The sequence below is a fragment of the Marmota flaviventris genome, chromosome 6 (assembly GCF_047511675.1).
Source record: "Marmota flaviventris isolate mMarFla1 chromosome 6, mMarFla1.hap1, whole genome shotgun sequence".
Classification (NCBI taxonomy): domain Eukaryota; kingdom Metazoa; phylum Chordata; class Mammalia; order Rodentia; family Sciuridae; genus Marmota; species Marmota flaviventris.
This window is the reverse complement of record NC_092503.1, coordinates 119,013,677-119,032,998: the sequence shown is the minus strand read 5'-3', so window position 1 is coordinate 119,032,998 and position 19,322 is coordinate 119,013,677. Positions and strand designations below refer to the sequence as shown.

Here is a 19,322-nt window from a genome sequence, read left to right as displayed (position 1 = left end):
CAAAACCATGTGTTTATTTTTATTAGAAATGTTCTTGGTATAAAAACAATCATGCGCTACACATTGTCATCAGTAACCATCACCAGACACCCAGGCACTGAACTCCGTGTCGTCGGCAGGAGGGGCAGGAGGGGCAGGCGGGCAGGCGGGCAGGACACGTGGCAGACAGGCGGGGGCAGGCGGGCAGGCTGCGGGCCACAGGGACACACACAGAGGCCACCAGGAGGACGCAGCACTTCGCAACACACTCGAGATTTGTTTTTGTTTCAGCTTTTTTGTGTTTTGATTTTTTTTTCCTTTTTTTTTCTCTTTTGGACATGGAAGATTTTGTGGATCAGAAAAGGATGGCAGGGTGGGGGACTGGAGGAGAATGAGAGGGACAGAAAAAAAATGCATAAGAAGTGACGTGAGGGGACGGAGAGGGAAGCCAGAGGAGCAGGACAGAGCAGATGGGGGGCAGAAAGAGAAGGTAGAGAAGCAGCTGAGAACCCAGGTGACAGGGACGCGCAGAGGGAACAATGGCGATACCAGAGAATGCAGAGGTGGGGACAGAGGCAGACTGAGAAGTCACCAACAGGACAGATGAGGCAGCGGAGGGAGAACAGCGCTGGGCCCCAGGATCTGAGCCCCTGTGCTTCAGGCCGGGCGGCGACAGTCCAGGACGCAGGCTCTCCCGTGGCCCGAAGCAGCCCCGCCCGCCAGCCACCTTGGGTCGCCCGCCTGGCTTGCCCAGGCTGCCCAGCAGCGATGGCTGGGGACTCCGCTGTCGTCAGCACCAAGCCACGTCCATGGGCACCATGGCAGGCGGGACCCCGCTGGGCCCTCAGGAGCAGCTCTAGCTGGGGGCCCGTCCCCGTGGGGTGCGGCTCCTCAGCCGCTCGGCTCCGCGGCTGAGCTAGATGGCATGGTTGGTGTATGTGACGTAGGTCTGTTTGGTGGCCAGAGCTGGAAGGAGAGAGACCAGAAGGGGTCAAGGGTCAGGGGCCGCCTTCCTCAGCCATCCTTCCACACGGCGCTCTGCTCGCCGCCCAGGCCCCAGGCCCCCAACTCCTGCCCACCTGCCACGGGCCTCCTGCTGACCCTGACCCCGCTCCCAGCGCCAGGTCCACTGTCCCCGCAGGGTCCCCACCTCCACACCCCTGCCCAGGCGGGGCTGCTGTCCTGAGGACATCCTGCCTCACTAACCCCCCAGCTCCACTGTGGAGGCCACCAAGCCACTGTCACTGCCTGGCCCTACCACATACTGACATCATGATCTTATTGGTGGTGCAGCTGTGTGACCTTGAACTCCTGCAGAGGGGAAGTCTTGCGGAAGACAACCGCAAGGCGCTGTGGGAGAGCACGTGTGAGGAGTGTCCCTTAAACACATGGGCAGTGGTGGGAGGAGTGAAAACCAGAGGGCACCTCGCTCTGGCGGAAACAGCCTCAGAACTGAAGTGGCCCTCTGCCCCAGGGAACTGCAGGGCCCCGGCCCCGGGCCTCTGGGCCTCTTCCTTTCCATTTCTTGGCGCCCCGTCCCCTCCTCCAGTCTTGAGACCTCTTTGTCCGCCTGTCACTCTTCTACCCCACAACTGGGGACGGCCTGGACCTCTGGGTGTCTCCTGTTTCCTGGCCACAGTCCCCAGGACCCTCTCCCCACAGATCCCAGTCCAGTGTCAGCTCTAAAGCCAGATGTTAACCTGAGTGTCCCCTGCCACAATGGATGACTGAACTCACAGCGCCTAGTGACAAGGCCAAAGAAGTGCCACCCCATTTGACAGAGGAGAAACTGAGGCCAGAGGAGCAAGGGTTCCCGCCAGACTTCAGCTTTGTCCTGTCCCACCAGGGTTCAGGCTCTGTCTCAGGGGTTAGTCACCAAGGGCAGCACTGCTGCCCGCTGAGGGGCTGTCTGCAGGCTCAGAAGGAAGAAGCTGCCCTGACCCTCTGCTGGGCTCTTGTCAGCTTGGAAGAGGAAGCACACCTGCCAGCTGAGGAGGGGGACATCTGGCCTAGAGAAGAGGAAGCCAGGAGACCAGTGTGCTGGTCTGCAAGGCGTCCCCAGTGCGCCTGCCTGCCTGCCTTCACTGGGGGCCGCGTTACCCAGCCTCCCTGGCAGCGAAGTGGGGCCTCCCGTGGCTACAGTCTTGCAAATGAGATGAGGGAAGGGACTTTGTGCAAACTTCTAACTAAAGCAGAGTGTGTCCCCTGGACTTCCTCTTTTCCCATCTTAGAAGGGACACTGTGGTCAGCTAGCCTCAACCCACTGGGAGCCAAAAGAACAAGATGGAAGGAACCTGGGCCCCACTCCGGCCCCCATCAGGTACATTTAGGTCACAGAGAAACAAACATCAGTCTGATTTGAGTCTCTGTTCTGTTCTGGGACCTTTTTGTCATAGCAGCTTAACCAAACGAGTACAGGCAGCACTGCTGTGTCCACATGGCCCATCATGTGTGGAGGGAAAGGGGCGAGCTGGGGCCACCATGGGAACAGCAGGGAGGCAGGAGGACCAGATTCCAGCCTGGCTGGAGGAGCTCTCTCCTGGCCAGAGCTGGGAGCGTGCCTGTCACAGCAATGTTCAAGCAGAGGATGAACAGTCACTGTCCGCCCCCTGCTTGGCTGGGTCTGTTCCCTGCCTGCACCGAGAGCAAGTGCGGTGGCCCCTTTTGCTGAGGCTTCTTTTCCTGAGGGGCTGCCAACCACCTCCTCCACCCCTCCCAAGCCCCCATGGTCAGAAAGAGGCTGCGGCTGGCTCTGCCAACCCCTGTAGCAGGCCCGGCCACTGAGAAGCGGCCCCCCAGGGTGGGCTCCGACACCCCCGGGGTGAACTGAAAAAATTGAGTTCCCAAACCTGTAAAGCCCTCCAGCGGCTCCTGGCTCACAGGTAGGAGAAAAGCTCAGCAGCATCCAGACCCCTGGCTGCAGGGGACGCCAGCTGAGCCTGCTGCACCAGGACAGAGGATCAGCTAGGCTTTCCCCCATGGTGTCCTCTAGAAAGGCCAGTTCACGGGCTCTGGCACCCAGGGGAGGCGGCCCTCAGCTAAAAGCCAGGGCCTGAGTCCCTCAGGTGAGCCTCAGTCTCACCAGCCAGAAAATGGGAGCCGTGTGTCCACCTGGGCCCCTGAGCTCCATGCAAGGCTCAAAGAGAGTCCGCCCAGGAGCTGGGGGACCTGGCCAGCCCTGGCCTTGACACAGCATCTGCCAAAGGCCATATGTCAAAGTGACCCTCTCAGAGCTGCACTTTGCCCATCTGTAAATGGGTGATGATAAACCCCATGGCTGGCTCCCAGCCAAGAGTGGATTAGACCCTCCAGAGCCTACAGAACGCTGGGCAGAGGGCAGGGCAAGAGGCCACACTGACAACGGGCACAGTGACACTGTGGAGCATCTTCAGGAGAGTGAAGGGGCAGGGGTATGGCAGAGGGCCACGGCCACCCCTGACTGATGACAGGCCTCCTTGCTGTTCTCTAGGAACTGGAGGCTCAGATGACAATTAGCTGGTGGCACACGGTGTGAGCTGACAGTCCCCATTTGTTGCCCCATGTCCCCGCGCCCAATCTGCCTGCAATCAGGCCCTCAATTATTTATTCTGTTGTTTGTTTAAAGATACGCGGCCTGCCAGTGACAGAGTGAAAAATGTCCCTGCTCCACAAAAGTGACACCTCCCCTCTCCTGCTCGAACTCCCCCAGTCTGGCTGTCCCAGGAATCCTTCGCTGGGTGCCTACGTGACCTCTGTCACTGCACTGAGAGACACCGAGGGCCGGGCACCTCGGCCTCCGTGGCAGGGCGCCAGTTCTCAGCCGTCCCCCACAGGAGCAGGGGCCGGGATGCTGCCCCAGCTTCAGGCGACCAGCCAAGCAGACGCAAGGACAATGTCAGTGTTGAGCCATCACAGCTTTCCTGGAGGCCCCTGCCCCCAAATGTCCCCTCTGGCTGTCACAGCACCATTACTGTCCCCCTCTGGGAGCGGCTCTCAGGAGCACTGGGGTGAAGCCCACGGGCTCAGGGCCTGGGACGGGCAAGTCTCCGGGAGGAGGGAAACTGGGTGGGTGCAGGAAAGGCTCTGCCTCTGGGCCCTTCCTGGCTAGACCTGGGGAGGGCTTGGCATGGGGATGCTGGACATCCAGGTGGACGTGGAAGGCCAGAGCGGAAGTCCTGTGAGGACGCTCTGCCCTTTCCCATCTTGGTATGGAGGGCTAGGGAGGCACCTGAGGGGAGGCCCAGGGTCACAGTGGGAATAAGGAAGGGTAGGACTGGAGGGAACCAGACTCATGAGGGTATCAATCAAAGGGGGTGGTGTCAGGAGCCAGGCATACTGCTCCACACAGAAGGTGGGGACCACAGACAGGGAGGCCTCGTGAGTCAGAGCCAAGGAAAAGACACCACGGTGGGGTCTGCTAGTCGCCATCTTGCTGTGTGACTTCAGGAGAGCCACTCACCCTCTCTGAGCCTCAACTCAGGATCAAACCTCTCGCCCAACCAGGGCCTCTCAGGACCTGTGAAGATCACTCAGTGGGGAAAGGACTCTGAGAGTGAAAAGCCCCATTTGGAAGTGGAGGAGACTTGCCTCCCTTTCAGTTACGATTTATTCTGTCAATGCGCTAAACATGGCTGAGGAGGGAAGGAAGGTGCTTCATCCAGGGTCTCAGGATGGACCCTGCAAGATGCTGCCCCACCCAGACAGCCCGGGCGGAAGGTCTCCTGTTTCTCCCAACTGTGAGGTGAATCACCAACCAAGGGCCTCCTCTCTCAAGCTGGGCTCAGGGCCTCCTCAGGGTCCAGCCCACGCTCCAGCTAAGCAACTTAGCAAGATGGCATCTCAAAATTTAAAATAAAAAGGGCTGGGGGTGTGGCTTGGTAGTTAAGCACCCAGGTCCAATCCCTGGTACCAAAAAAAGTTCACTTCTGGACCTTCCCCAGCACTAGAGGGAGGGAGCCCAGGGCCTCTTCCCAGGTCCCCCCAGGGTGGAAACCTGTGGGAAGAAGGGCTCCTGACCCCAACCCGACAAAAGCCTCCCAAGACTTGAGTGGGGGAGGATGCAGAAGGAGCTGCCATTTGGGCCACTTTCAGGTCCAGGGAGGGAGCCACGGCCTGCAGAGGATCCGGGTGACCACAGCCACCTCTGTTCCACACGGCCCCAGAGCAGCTGGGAGTGAGGCCTGGGGAGGCCCTGTGGCTGCGAGGGCAGAGGACCCCATCTGTCTGAGAAGGCAGAGGCAGCAGGTGGCTCGGTGACCCTCCCCTCCTGGTCCTCATCTGTAAACATATGATGTCAAGTGCCACCTTTCAGGTGCCTGCAGGACAGGAGCATCAGGGAGTAGGCATGGCCCGACTTCGGGGACTTGTCCTGCCACGTCCTCGCACCCCGCCCCCGCTCCTGGCTGCCCCTGCTCCCCACACCGAGGGCCGAGGGCCGGCTCCACCAGGAAGAGAGGCACCGCTGCCTCCCTCTGGAGCCCTTCACCGGGGCTGCCCTGGGGAACGAGGTCCTTGCTGCCCTCCCTCCGGTCATCCTGGGTCTGCGGCTCGGGTTCTGCGACTCAGGCGTCTCGTCCTGGAGAGAAGCTCACACACACCGGGCAAGCATGACCTGCCCCTGCTGAGCCTCCTGACGACCCCCTGGGTCACGCTGCCACCTGAGAACCTCAGCCTCTGTAGGTCCCAAAGCCCAGCCCGCCCCTCACTCACCTGTCCTGGCCGGCCCATGTCCTGGGTCCCCATCTCTCAGGGCCCTGCTAGGGGGCTGCTGGACAAAGCCAAGTGGGGTGTTACAGCTGCTCTGGCACCAGAGCCCCTCCCAGGTCACCAAACGGCCAGTGGCAGGGCCCCGCTGAGCAACCCGTCCTCCCTGAGGGACTGGAAGGGCAATTCCGGGGTCCCACTGCCAGCATTACCACTGCTAGAAGGGGGCGGGCAGCACAGGGTTCAGGGGACTCTGCTCTCCCAAGGCCACCAGGATGGGCGAGACAGCACGGGCTTCGACCTGGTGCCCAAGCTGTCCCTGAGCCCCCTCCGGACTGGTGCTCCTCTGTGGCCTGGGGGTGCTCCGAGTGTCCCCCAGAGATGGCAGCCAGGGGCTGTGGCCAGGAGCGCCTCCCCAGAAGAGGCGGGGCTGGGCGGGTCCCGGGGCCAGGGCCAGGGCCGGGGTGGCCACTCACCTGGGGCCTCGAGGTTCTCGCAGAGCTCGGACTTGGCCTCCCCATTGGGACGGAAGTTGCCTTTCTGCGTGAACTTGTTGGACATGGTGGCGGCGGTGACGACGGCTTTGAGGCTGCGCTTGCGCTTGGGCACGTTCTGCTCCGGGTGGAAGAGGATGATGTAGACCTTGGGCATGTAGAGCATTCCCAGGGACACGGAGGCGCTCAGGCTCACTGAGACTGTCAGCGTCGTCGTCTGGATGTACAGCTGCAGGTGGCCGGATGGCAGCATCAGACCCAGCTCTGCCCGGGCCTCCCGGCCCGGACCCTGCCCAGGACCCACCCCAGTGTCTGCTTCAGGGGACAGACCTGCCTGTATCTGCTGGCTTCAGGCAGCTGGACTTTAGACCAGAGTTCCTGGACTCCAATCTGGGCTCCAGCTGTGATCATGGGCAAGTCAGGTCCTTGTGCCCTACGGGGACCATGATCCCAGCACTCGCCCCTCAGGGCTGTTGGGTGAAGCACCTGACCTAACACTAAGCGTGGGAACCCTGCCAGGCAGGTGAGTGCAACGGCATTGCCACAGCTGCATTCTAGCTGGGGACATCCTTGAGGAGGGCCCCTTATGGGACCACGGCTGACCTTCTCAGGAATGGTCCCCCGCACAGGACAGAGGGTGACAACCACCTGTTGGTACCTTGAAATGACTCCAAGAGGCCGTGCCACCACCTGCAGACCAGCCCCTCATTCAGTGACTGTCCTCCTCCCCAAGTGCCAGCCTGGGAGAGCAGGCCCTTGGCATGGGACCCACGGCACCCGGCACAATACAGCGGTGACAGCACAGTCAAAGCTCATTTCACGCTCGTGTGCCAGCGCTAACGGTGACAGATGTTTAGTAAAATGAAAGCCCATTAATCTGGGTGTCGGGTAATCCGTTCTTCAATAGTGGTGCTTTCCAGGCAGGGCCGGTGGGCCCAGCAGCCCCCCCCCCCGGCCTGGGGTTCCCTCCAGGGCTCCAGGCCTCAACCACCCTCTGGCCTCTCAGCCAGGACGGCGCCAGGGGAGACCCAAGCTGTGCCTCCCAGGTCCGGGGGTGGAGGACGCCGACCGTCCCCATCCTCAGATCAGATGGCCCACGCCCTGCCCAGGGCTGCCTCCCCAGGAAGGCTTCCCGGCCCTCAGGGACACCTTCACTTGCACCCAGACCAGCAGTGGGGGACATAGCTCTGGACTGGCTTCCTGAGGTCATGGGCCCTGGCCCCATTGGTGGCCCCTGGGGATAGGGGCCAGATGTCCCACTGTCATACTCCTCCCTGTGACCTGTCCCCAGCCTCACAAGCGCCTCATGACACTGGAACCAAAGGCCTGCCTCTCTCTGGGCAGAGTGAGCCTGCAGCAGACGCTGTGTTAGGGGTTGGGGCTGGGCTCCAGGTGCCACTCTGCCCTGGCCTATGGGGTGCTGGGCAAGTCTGCCCAACTCTCTGAGCACAGCACCTCAGCAGGCAGATCTGACTTCACGGGGACCGTTGCTAGGCAGGGCCCACAGTGGTTTAACGCCCTGCTGCCGCCATCGTGAATTGTGAACCATTTCTGCACAAAGGGCCCTGAAGATGGTGCTAACCCTGAGCCGTCATGGCGCTCTGCATTGCTCTGTCCTCTAGCCTGAGAGCCTTCAGATGACAAAACACAGGAAAGGCACAAAGAGACCAAACAGAGCAAAGGCGCCCTCTAACCTGTTGGGCCTGGCATGAGCCCTCCAGGCTCCCTTAGCCACCCTAGCTCTGCCCGCCCCAGCTCCTCTCCCTGCCCCAGCACCTGGCACCCCCCTGCACTCCTGGAGCCTGCTCGGCGTTGATTCTGGCATCCCTGTGTGAAGGTGCACGTGGTCACCGGGTGGTGGTGGCAGGTGAACCCTTCTCAGAGAAGCAATGGGCCCAGAGAACCCAGCAGCCACCCCTGAGGGACTGCATTCGGGCACCAGGAGGGTCCTAAGGCAGGCAGAAGGAGAGGCGGCCACTGGAGTGTGGTGACTTCAGCTCTCTCCTGCAGCTCATCCCCGGCCAGCTACACGCTGACCTCCACCATCCCTGGTCACATTCCACCTTCATGAGGAGCCCTGCACGATCCTCACCAGCCACCGGCTCCCAGAGTGCAGGAGGTTGTCCACCCTGACTTGGTGGAGGCAGGGGCACAGAAAGAGCAGCCATTGCGTAGAGAATGTTTGCGGGTTTCATGGGAGGCCCCGGGGGACAGTGCCAGGGGCTGGGCAAGGAGTTGAGCTCTGCTGCTCTCGGCTTCTTCCCAGGGCACCCCCTGGGGACAAAGATTCTCAGAATCTGTATGAACCAGACCATAAGCCCACACACACCCTGGTTGGCTTCGCCACCACGTCCTGCCCCAACCTGGCTGAGCAGTCACCCGCACAGTGGAGAAAGCCCGCTCAGGACGGCCCTGGTAATGCCCGGGGCTGCCGTGCTAAGCCCTGGAAATCCGGGCTAATGCTGGGAAATCCATCCGCCCGCTCAGCAGAGCGGCAAGACAGCTCCACTCCGCCAGCACCTGCGCTCCAGGGATAGGCCCGGTTCAGCCAGCACCCCTGGGACACACCATGCTCCTCGCACATGCCGTCACACTGCACACCTGTACTCCTGCACCTCTGAGCTCACATGTGCACACTCATGCCACAGACACCTGCTACCCAGGTGCACTCCAGCACAGCTGTGCAGTCACCTGTGTGTACCCACTCACATCTGCACCCCCACACTTGCACATCTGCATGCAAATACACTTCTGGGAACACACACTCAATCTGCACACTTATACGCACACTGGCAGCTAGGAACCCCTCGGCACGCACACTGCCCAACTACGTGCACAAAAGGGTACACTCAGACCTGTCCACACACACTTCTGTACCTGCGTCACAACTCCTGACAACCGCCCCACCCCCTACTGACCCATACACACAAGAACATGCACACCCGTGGCCACAGCTGCCGCTTGCCCGGGGGCTTTTCCTAGCTCTGGTGCAAGTGACATGGCCCAGACACAGCCCAGAGGCTGCCTGAGCCTCTAAGAAGGCTGGGGCCCGAACCCACAGGGACTTCAGAGCGTATGTCCACCACCGTGCCACTCAGAGGCCCAGAGAGGGACTGGGTGTCTACCACGGCCCATGCCCCCATGGGTGGAGCTGGACGGTCCACTCAAGTCTCTGTCCCTCTGTGGGACTGTGAAGGGATCATCTTGGGTTCTTTCATGGTCAGTGCTGAGGCAGCCTAAGGAAGAAGGCATCAGAGAGAGGTGGGCAGCCTGGAGACGGGGAGGGGACGCTGGGCCCTCAGCCCGAGGCAGAGGGTCCTGAGACTTGGGATGACAGGAGCCCACTGGGGAGGGAGTGTGGCAGCAGCCGGGGATCGAAGGGGAGGCACGGGCTTCCCACCAGTTGCGGCCCCTGTAGTCCTGGCTCCTCAAGGAGGCAGGAAGAGGCCTCTGGTGCTGCCCAGGGTGATTTCTCAAGCAGCAACTTCCTGGTGGGTGGGACCAGCCACCCAGCCAGCTCCAGGGACCTAGTGGGCACAGAGGGACATGGGGCCTATGCCCACTTCTGCCCTTAGCAAGAAGGGCCTCCCACAGTGGGGGCCACAGAGCTGGGTCCCACTGTGTGCTGGGGAGGCAGTGACCTGGCTCAGACACAGGGGCATGGCATCCCTCACTGAAGCCAGGCCTGGTCTCAGACCTCAGGCCACTCCCTGCCAGGCCCAAGGTCTGTGTCTTGGAGCCCCCCAGTCCCCAAACCTGCCACCAGAAGACACATTACAGGTTTGCCTGAGCAAAGCCCAAGGGATTCTGGGTGAAGGACGCAGCTCCTGCCCTTGAGGGAAAGAAGTGGGCACCTACCAAGGATGTCCCAGGGCAGTGCAGGGGCAGTGGGGGTTGGGGGAGGGAGGGTCCTGAGCTAGACAGAGAGAGCTCAAGTCCAGTTGTGCCATCTACTGGCTGTGTGATCTTGGGCAAGTCACTTTACCTCTCTGTGCCTATGTCTTGGTCTATAAGTGGGGGTGGTGATACTTACTCTTGCCAGCTGCAGTAGGGTCTGGTGGCACATGACAGGTACCCTGTCCATGGCAGTTTTGCAGTGCCTCTCTAAAGGCCAAGCATCCCCAAGAGCTCATGCCTGGGCCCCCAGCTTCATGCTAGTCCCCAGTTATGTCTCCACCTGAAGTCAACCCTCTCTCAGCTGCTGATGTGACAGCTGCACCTGGAAATGTGTAGGTGCCCCAAACTTGGCACGTCCAAAGGTCCCCAGATCCTGCCCCACACAGCCTCCTGTCACCTCCCCTTTCTTAGTGCACTAGAACTCTGTCCTCCCGGTCACTTGGACCAAAACCTTGGAGTCATCACGACTCCTGGGCTCCCCAGACACGAGCCACCAGAAGCTGCCACCTCTTCTCCAGACACCCAGACTCCCCTGCGTCTCGCCACTTCTGCTGCCATCACCTCCTGCCCCCCACCACAGCGACCTCCTCACAGCCCCTGCTCCCATCTCACCTGGTCAGGGCTCACCAGCAGCCGGCGTGCTCCTAACCCTGCACCAGGTGGCCAGGTGTGCCCTCCCTCGGGGCTCTCTGATTGCTCACGGGAGCCGGGTCCCCCCCAGCCCCTGGGTCTTGCCATCGGCCTGTTGCCTCTCTGACCTGGTCCCTCGCCCTGCCCGCGTCCCCAGTCCCACTCCTTAGAGTCTGCACTCACTGTCTCACACTGTGACAGCACCTGGGAAGACCGCAGGAAGGCTCGTGGTCCCACCTTATGGTGAAGAACCGGCCAGCAAGGCCAGCCGGCTTGCTCAGAGCCCACGTATAGACGGGAGCCCAGGCCGGGAGCCGGGATCCTCGTCGGCCAGGGTGCCTGGCCTCAGTGACTCCCAGCCCTTCCCAGTTACCCAGGCAGCGCCGGGCTGTGTGGGCAGAGTCCACGGGGGCCTCGGTGTGCAGACCTCAGGCCAGGCAAACGGCCCTCAGCTGGCACTGCCAGGGCCCGGGCTGCTGGGCCTCAGGGCAGCTTGGAGCTGGCTAGAGAGGAAGTGAACCCCTGAGACACGTCACACCTCCAAGTCCCAAGCACTCCCAGCTGATGGAGGGAAGGGGGAGGGGAAGGGAGGGCCAGGCAGGCAGGAAGAGGGGGAAGGGAAGGGGAAGGGGACACAGAGAGGGAAGGAAGGAGAGGGATACAGAGGGAGAAGGTGGAGTGGCAGGAAAAGGGAAGGAAGAAGAGGAGGCAAGCCCAGAACCCGGGGAAGGACTTGCACCCCAGAGAGAGAGGGCAGCAGGAAGCTTGGGGGGCAGCCTGGGAAGCTGCCGTGTCCCCACCCCCCACCCGCCCTCCATCCATCCCCTTTTCCCCCTGCCCCCCCACCCGCCCTCCATCCACCCCCTCTCCCCCCCGGCCCCCCCCAGGCACCTTGTCCGCGGACTGCGAGGTGCCAAAGAAGATGGGGATGAAGGCCAGCCAGACGATGCAGGTGGTGTACATGGTGAAGCCGATGGGCTTGGCCTCGTTGAAGGTCTCGGGCACGCCACGCGTCTTGATGGCGTACACGGTACACGTGACCATGAGCAGCATGCTGTAGCCCAGCAGGCAGATGAGCGACAGGTCCGAGATGTCGCACTTGAGCACCCCCCTGGCGAATCGGGGATCGAGCGTCCGCTGGTCCTGGAAGTCCACCACCGAGTGGGAAGGGTCCACGACGAACCACACGCAGATGCCCAGCAGCTGCAGGGAGATGAGGCTGAAGGTGATGGCCAGCTGCGAGGCGGGGCTGATGAAGCGCGGGGCGCTGACCGACCGCTTGCCCTGCTCGAAGATGCGGTAGATGCGGTTGGTCTTGGTGAGCAGCGCGGCGTAGCTGATGCTCATGCCCAGCCCCAGGAAGATGCGGCGCAGGGAGCAGGTGCCCAGGTCTGGCTCGGCGATCATCAGGAAGGTGGTGGCGTAGCACAGGAAGATGCCCGCCAGCAGCACATAGCTCAGCTCGCGGCCCGAGGCCTTCACGATGGGTGTGTCGTTGTAGCGCACGAAGGTGACCACCACAAACAGCGTGGCAGCAATGCCCACCACGGCCAGGAAGAGGGGCAGCACTGCCCAGGGCGAGTCCCACTCGAGCTTGATGATGGGGATGGGCCGGCAGCCCGTGCGGTTCTCTGTGGGCCTCATGTCGTAGGGACAGGTCTTACAGGTGTAGCGGTCCACCTGGTACTGGTACCCTGTGCAGGGCTCGCAGTGCCAGCAGCAGGGCATGCCCTTCACCGTCTTCTTCCGCTCGCCCGGCTGGCAGGGCAGGCTGCAGATGGAGCGGGGCAGCTGCTGCCCGCTCCCCGGCCAGTGCATCCTCTCTGTCTGGCAACAACAGCACCACAGAGTGGACCTCAGGATGTGCCACCCAGCGCCCCACCCACCCCACAGGGCACTGCCCCACACCTGCACGGGCCAATGAGTTGGCTCAAAATGCAGCTGCCTGGATCCCACCAGGACTCACTGCATCGGACAGCTGGATTTAAACAAGCTCCGGGCAAGACACTGACCTGGGGGCAGCCCAAGTGACTCCAAAACTCTGAAGACTCCTATGGAGACACTGCGCCCAGAGAGCAGTATATGACAACCTAGTGTCACATGGAGGCTCGACAGCAGGGCACAGAGCTCAGCATCCTGATTCCCAGTCCCTGAGGCCTTGCCAGCAGCAGCGGCAACACCCAGGAGCAGCACCCAGGGAAATGTACGTTCAGGCCCACCCCAGGGACCACCCCAGGTTCTGTGTTCCAGCAGGACCCCACCAGCCCATGATTGGCAGGCACTTCAGAGCAGGAGATGCGCTGCCCCAGCTCAGCCCGTGGCGCTTCCACCCAGCGGCAGAGGGAGCAGGCCGCACAGAGAGTAGGAGGAACCAGGATTTAACCAGAGGACGCTGGACGGGCGCCCAGGGGGGTAGCGTTTCCCTACATCCTGCTCTAAATTAGCACTGCTCACATTCCACGTCTCTGAAGATACAAATGCTGGGAGCAAAGAAGTCACAGAGTGCTGTCGCGCCCTGCTGAAGGTGCCACAACATCTGGAAAGTAAACACGTGGCCCCAAAGAGCCGAAGAGGCCCGTGCTGGGCAGAGGGAGCCCGACTACCTCGGGGCCTGGTTCAACGCGTTGCTCTAAACCAGCAGCTGTGGGGGGAGCTCGTTCCCAGGGGGAGCCCAGCCACCTGGCCCCGAGTGTGTGTGTGTGTGGGGGGGGTCCTGGAGAAATGTAGCCAGTGGTTTGGGGGCTGCTCAGAGGGTTTCGGAGCAGAGAAAAGCAGCAGGGAGGGTGGGCAGGGAACCCGGAGCCGGCCTCGTGGCAGGTGGGAAGAGAATCTTTATAAGAGGTTTGTTCTGTGGCTCTGGGCCTTATAAAATGTGTCGCCCGAGTAGCTAGAGGGACAGCAGTGACCAGCACAGGGTCTGGAGGAATGAAAAGGCCCTCATCACCCCTGCCCACTGAACCCCCCGCAGGAGAAGACCTTCCTCCCAGCTCACAGGACGATGGTGGGTGCTCTGGAAAACTCTGTGGTTCCAGGGGAAAGGACAGCAGAGGTGGTCAAGTCCTAGGATCACGGTTCTGTGGCTAAGGGACTTCACAGCCCTGAACAGGACCTTGGCCTCTCGGGCCTTCGTTTTCTCATCTGACTCAGCCACAGCAGGTAGGACGGCACCTTGCCCCTCCTTACTTAAGGGCAGTCCCCTGGAGGTCATCATGGGACAACTTTAACACTTCATGGAAACAGCAGCTCCGGGAGGACAGGACATTGCTGCCCTGGCTGCTGGAGAGATGGCCACACCTGGGCAGCCAGGCTCGGCTGTAACGAGAGGCCCTGGCTCAGCCCCTGGGGAAGACAGTGTCCGGTAGCCGAAGCCTCCCCCGTGGGTCCTAGAGGGCCCACGGTGCAGCCCAACCAAAGCCACCTAAGAGGAAAGCAGCCAGGCCCAGCCAGCCCACTGCTCCAGCAGCTGACCGCCATCTGGGCCTCCAGGCAAGGGGGACTGAGGACCAGAAGGGCATCACGGGCTGGGCCAGGCTGGGCCCTGGAGATGGCCAGGCTGAGTGCAGGGGCTTGCATTGCTCGGGGAGGAGTCCAGGGCCACCTCCACAGACCCCTCCCTTCATCAACCAATCTGGGCAGTGGGGACAATGACAGTGCCTACCTCAGAGCTGCCACCCTCACAGGAAGGCACTGTGCTCAGGATAGCCCTGGTGCACACAGTGCTCAGGAAACCAGCAGCCGGCCTGCTCTGCCCTCTGCCCCCAGGGAGACACCTCCATTGCCCATCGGGCTCCACCTTGCTGAGTGCCCCCGCCCTGTTCTGTCTGTTCACAGCCAGGAGCCTCTTCACAGGAGGGCTCTGGGTGCCCTGGGAGAGCTCCTTTGCCTCCCCAGGGCTGGTTTTCCTGACCTGTGTCCTCTGGCCTAGAAGGGACTACATGGTGCTGGGGGCTAGAGAGTGTCGCAGGAGGACACAGGGACACCATGAAGCTCTCCCAGCATGGTCTCCTCAGTCTGGCCCTTTAAGGTGTCACACTGTGCCCACCAAAGCACAGCTCACCCCTTCACCCTTGCAGGGCAGTGACATGTCCACAGGGGTGTCCCTAAGGAAGGAACTGGAGGTATTTTCTCTTCCCACACATGCCTCTATTTCACAGATAGGGACACTGAGGGCTAGAGGTAAAGCCACTGCATTCCTGGGTCATTCTGTGATCTGGGAAGGTATGACTAGGAGAACCCAGAAAAATGACTGCCATCTAGCGTGGTTTGAAGGGATGGGGACTCACTCCCTGGCCACAGCCAATGCCAGAAACCCAGCGCCTCTCCGTGCCCCACCATGAGACTTCACCCTCTGTCCAGACGCAGCCTCCCAAAATGGCCCCTCCCACCAAGCCTCTGGCTCGGTCTGCGTGTGTGAATTCCTCTCTCCAGAGCCCCCAGGCTCCCTTGGGGAGCAGCCTGGAAAACCCTGAGCCATGGGAGAGGACAAGGCACAGAATGGCAGCAGAACTCCAGGCACTGCTGGGCACAGTGGCACACGCCTGTAGTCCTAGTAGCTCCAGGGGGCTTAAATAGGAGGACCTCAAGTTCAAAGCCAGCCTCAGCACTGGTGAGGCCCTCAGAAACTCAGTGAGACCCTGTCTCTAAATAAAATACACATAGGGCTGGGGGTGTGGCTCAGTGGTCTAGTGTCCCCAAGTTCAATCCCCGGTATGCACCCCCCAAAAAAAAACTCCAGACACCCTTTTCTATTTTGGGGTGAGGGTCTGGGAGAGACTGTGGCCTTGGGAGTGAAGGAGGAAGGAGGCCCGACTGGCAGCCAGAAGGGCTGGGAAGGAGGCCCGACTGGCAGCCACGCCCTCCCTTGGCGCCCGCCCACAGGTTGGGATGGCATGAGTCCCTACAGGCCCCTCCCGCCCCGCTTACTCGGAGGTGCAGGTGGTCTGTCCAGGAGCCAATGACCTTGTACTCGGCAGAGCCGTTGCGCAGCTGGTACTGGTAGATGTCATAGCGCCCAGGGGCATCTCCATTCTCATTGAAGGTCACGGGGTTTCCTGCGATGCCTGTGGGTGGGGTGTCTCGCTGAGCCTCTACACAGAGGCGGAGATATCTCTGGGGGGGCCCCTCCGTGGAACATCTTGGGGTCCCTCCTCCTGGAGGTATCTGAGGAGACTCCCATTTCAAACCCAGGAGCCCCAGGACTCCTTCCCACCTCCGCGGCCCAGGACCCCGGGGTTGAGCAGCGCCCTGCGCCACGCCCCCACCTGAGAAGTTGACGTTTCGGATGTACTTAAGCAGCTGGGTGCCGTCCACGGGGTCCATGCGGGGGCAGAGCCCCACACGACCAGGACACAGGTCTCGGTGCATGGCGTGCAGCGCGTGGCCCATGGCGTACACAGCGTCGATCACAAACTGCACCTTCCCCTCCTGTTCGTATGCCGAGTCCTGCCCAATGCGCTCACGGTCTGCAACGAGACCCCCAGGACGGGGTGCCTGTGAGTCGCCCCCATCTCACAGTGGAACTATAGTGGCCGTTGGGGCCTGGAGGGGCGCCCCAGCCAGTCCATGCACACATCAGGGCTTGCTCTGCCACCCCGGGAGCTGGACCTGCAGGGGCACCAAGGAAATGAGAGGGTGCACTGTCCTGCCACAGCACCACTCACGGCTGGGTTCCCCGGGACCCCAGAACAACCAGGACGCCCCGTCACCTGCCACCCTGTGGCTATGGAGCAGCTGCACAGCTCAGGCTAGGGAACAGCTAGGACAGGGCTGTGTCTGTCACAAAGGAGAGCCGAGCTCCCAAAGCAGCTCACCACGGACTGCACTCCAGCCACAGGACTCCAAGCTCACCCCAGGCTGCAGGTGGGGACATGGAGGCCCAGGGAGACTGTCTGGTCTCCTGATGCCCTCAGTGGTTTCCAGCCATTCCAAACACCTGAGTCACCATTATCCCCGGCCACTCCATCTCCACCTCAGTAACAGCCTCCCCCAGGAGCCAGGGTGGGAGAACTTGGCAAAATGGGGAACGGCCTCCATCACCCCCTCACTGTCAACTGCCACAGCCCTCCAGGCCTCGAGACTCTGACCTGTCCTCGGTGCCCACCCAAGCTCTGCATGCACCATGGCTGTGTGATGCTCCTGTGCCAGGAGCCATGCATGAAATGTGTGAGACCCAATCGACATGGAAGCCATTGGGCAGGACAGTCTGGTGTTGGGCATACCCACCAGAGAGAGGGGGAAACGGAGGCCCAGAGAAGCTGGCAACGCTGCGAGAGCGCGCGGAGCGGGATCTGGACACGGACACTCCTGCCCGAGCCTGTACACCACGCTAGACAGGGAGGGGCGGCAAGCAGGTGGGGAGAGCAGGAGAGGAAGGCTGGGGTCGCCAAGGAGAGGACATGGGGGCAGGAAGACAAGAGGAGGTGGACAGAGCCCTGGGGAAGCCTGGCTTCACTCCCAAGGCCACAGCCTCTGCACACTGCCCGGCCCACAGTCTCCTCTCAAGGACAGAAGAAGGAAGTTGACCTTCATAAGCCCCACCCCCAGCTCCCTGGGGGGCCGGAAGTCACTGTGTCTATCTCCGGCCTGGGACATCTCAGAGGCAGACCCAGGGTGCAGAGCTCCCACTGCCTTTCCCTGTGACCTACCCCACCATCCAACCCCCCACACCAGGAAGGACAGTCACCACCCACAGCCCAGGAACGGGGCTGACTGGCCTGTGGCACGTCACCCTTCGGCCAGCCTGGTCACTCGGTTTAACCTGCCGGCCAGGAGCCCACACCCTGCTCGGCCAAGCTCAGGTTAGACATTCACAGATGGCCAGGTGGATGTTAGAAATTGTGGAATGACCCCTGTGACCCCAGCTCCCTTGGAAGGAGGCGGAGACAGGGAGACGGAAGTGCAAGGCCAACTCAGCAAGACCCTGTCTCAAAAAATAAAAAATAAAAAAGGCTGGGGATGCAGCTCAGTCGGTCAAGCACCCCTGGGGTCAACTCCCAGAGCTGCAAAGAACAGACATAAATAAATCACAGACGCTGGGGCCAGGGGTCACCTGCCCCCCTGACGTTTTACATCCAAGAAGATGGAGGCCTGGAGAGGGAAGCCCGGTCACACGGCCAGGGAGCTGGGCTCTGGCCACTGCTGAGTGCTCCTAGCTTCCAGACCCCACCCTGCCTCCCTCGGGCCGCATCTGACCCGAGGCCTCTTTTCTGATGTGACGCTGCGAGCTCGGCAGCACTATTTCTAGGTCAAGCACAAACAGAAGGGGACGAGCATGAGACACATTCTCCAGCTTCTCCATCTGCCTCTGTCCAGGGCCTCTGACCCCAGGTTCTGAAAAGCCAAGAGAGAAAGAAAAGGGCCAACCTGTGCCCAAAGGGAGGGTTCCCTTGGAAAGCAACTCCTGCACCCAGGCCCAACCCCATGCGCACCCCGACCCCCAGCCCCAGCACTCGCTCCGGCAGCTCCCACCACACCCGACTCAGCCGGAGAAGAGATCAATTATTAAGCAGGGACAGAGCGGGAGGCTGCGGCCACTGCAGGAAGAAGACAGCACTCTCCCACGGCCAAGGACACCTTAGGTGACAGAGGCTGGCTCCCCTCTGGGGAGATGCAGCTCCCCCACTAAGCCGGCCTGGGCCTCGCCTCTCCAGGGTTGCCTCCCAGGTCCCTCCTCAGAGGGCCCCGCTGAATCTCCATTCCTGGGTCCCTCCAGGTCTCTTGCTGGGCTCATAAAGCCTCCAGGGTTGCTGCTGGACGGTGGGCATCCCCCAGGGGCATCCTTGCCAAGAAAGCGCTCCCCCCCTGGGGTGGCTCCTGCAAAAAGGGGTCCGGGGTCCTACAGACCCTCAGCAGCCTCGTGCCCAGCCTCCTGGTGGTGCGGCCCCAGGGACCCTGGAGACCTCTGCACAGCTGCCCCCCTTGACCTGACTGTCTCAAGGCCAATCCTGTTACATGAGACAACCAGGGGGCAGTGAGGTGCCCTGCAAAGGGGACACCAAGCCATGAGAATGCATATTCTCTCCCTCCCTCCCTCCCTCCCTCTCTCTCTCTCCCCCCCCCATGCCCTCTCGCAAATGGCAGCTTGGACTCCAGGCCGGGGGCCCCTCATCTGCACCCCTCCAGGACCCAACAGTGTCGGGCAAAGTGCACTCCCACGGTGAGGCCAAGGGGAGGGAATGTGAACCCAAATCTCTTGACTCCAAAGGAGTCCACTTCCTGAACAGCCCCCGCCCTGCTCCAGCCCCTCCCCTGGGGTCCAGGCCCTGCCCCTGCCTGGCCAGGCTTCAGTGGGGTGAAGGAGCACTGCGGCAGGTCCAGAGGCGGTAGGCAGTAGTGGAGGGAGGGGCCTAGAACATTCCCTCCCATGGGCAGGTGGGGTCCTGGAGCCCAGGACCCGCAGCTCTGGGAAGGAGCACAACACGAATATCTGAGAGCTATTGAGGGAGATAAATTCCAGACACATGGCGGCACTGACAGCAGCAACAGTTTGAAGATGTCCTAATTGTGTCCTGGGGCACAGTGAGGCAGAGATGCGTTTGGCTCCGCCACGGGTGACAGCCAGCCGGGGAACCATCGGGAGGATTTTCTCCGTCAAACCCTGGAGCTGTGGTTACTACGGTGACTGCAGCCTTTGTCTGCAGG

At 61.6% G+C, this 19,322-nt stretch overlaps 1 protein-coding gene across 2 annotated transcripts in view; it reads right to left on the bottom strand.

Moving 5' to 3' along the window:
* Positions 1 to 771: 771 nt before the first annotated feature.
* Positions 772 to 19,322, bottom strand: part of Grm4 (glutamate metabotropic receptor 4) — a 90,522-nt gene continuing 71,971 nt past the window's right edge. For both annotated transcript variants that reach the window (XM_027943670.3, XM_071613946.1), the window contains 5 exons: positions 15,944 to 16,144; positions 15,606 to 15,742; positions 11,574 to 12,509; positions 6,138 to 6,384; positions 772 to 945 (listed from right to left, as the gene is read on the bottom strand). In XM_027943670.3, coding sequence (XP_027799471.1) covers positions 896 to 945; positions 6,138 to 6,384; positions 11,574 to 12,509; positions 15,606 to 15,742; positions 15,944 to 16,144 — 1,571 coding nt within the window. In that variant the 3' untranslated portion in view covers positions 772 to 895. The remainder of the gene's footprint in view (positions 946 to 6,137; positions 6,385 to 11,573; positions 12,510 to 15,605; positions 15,743 to 15,943; positions 16,145 to 19,322) is intronic.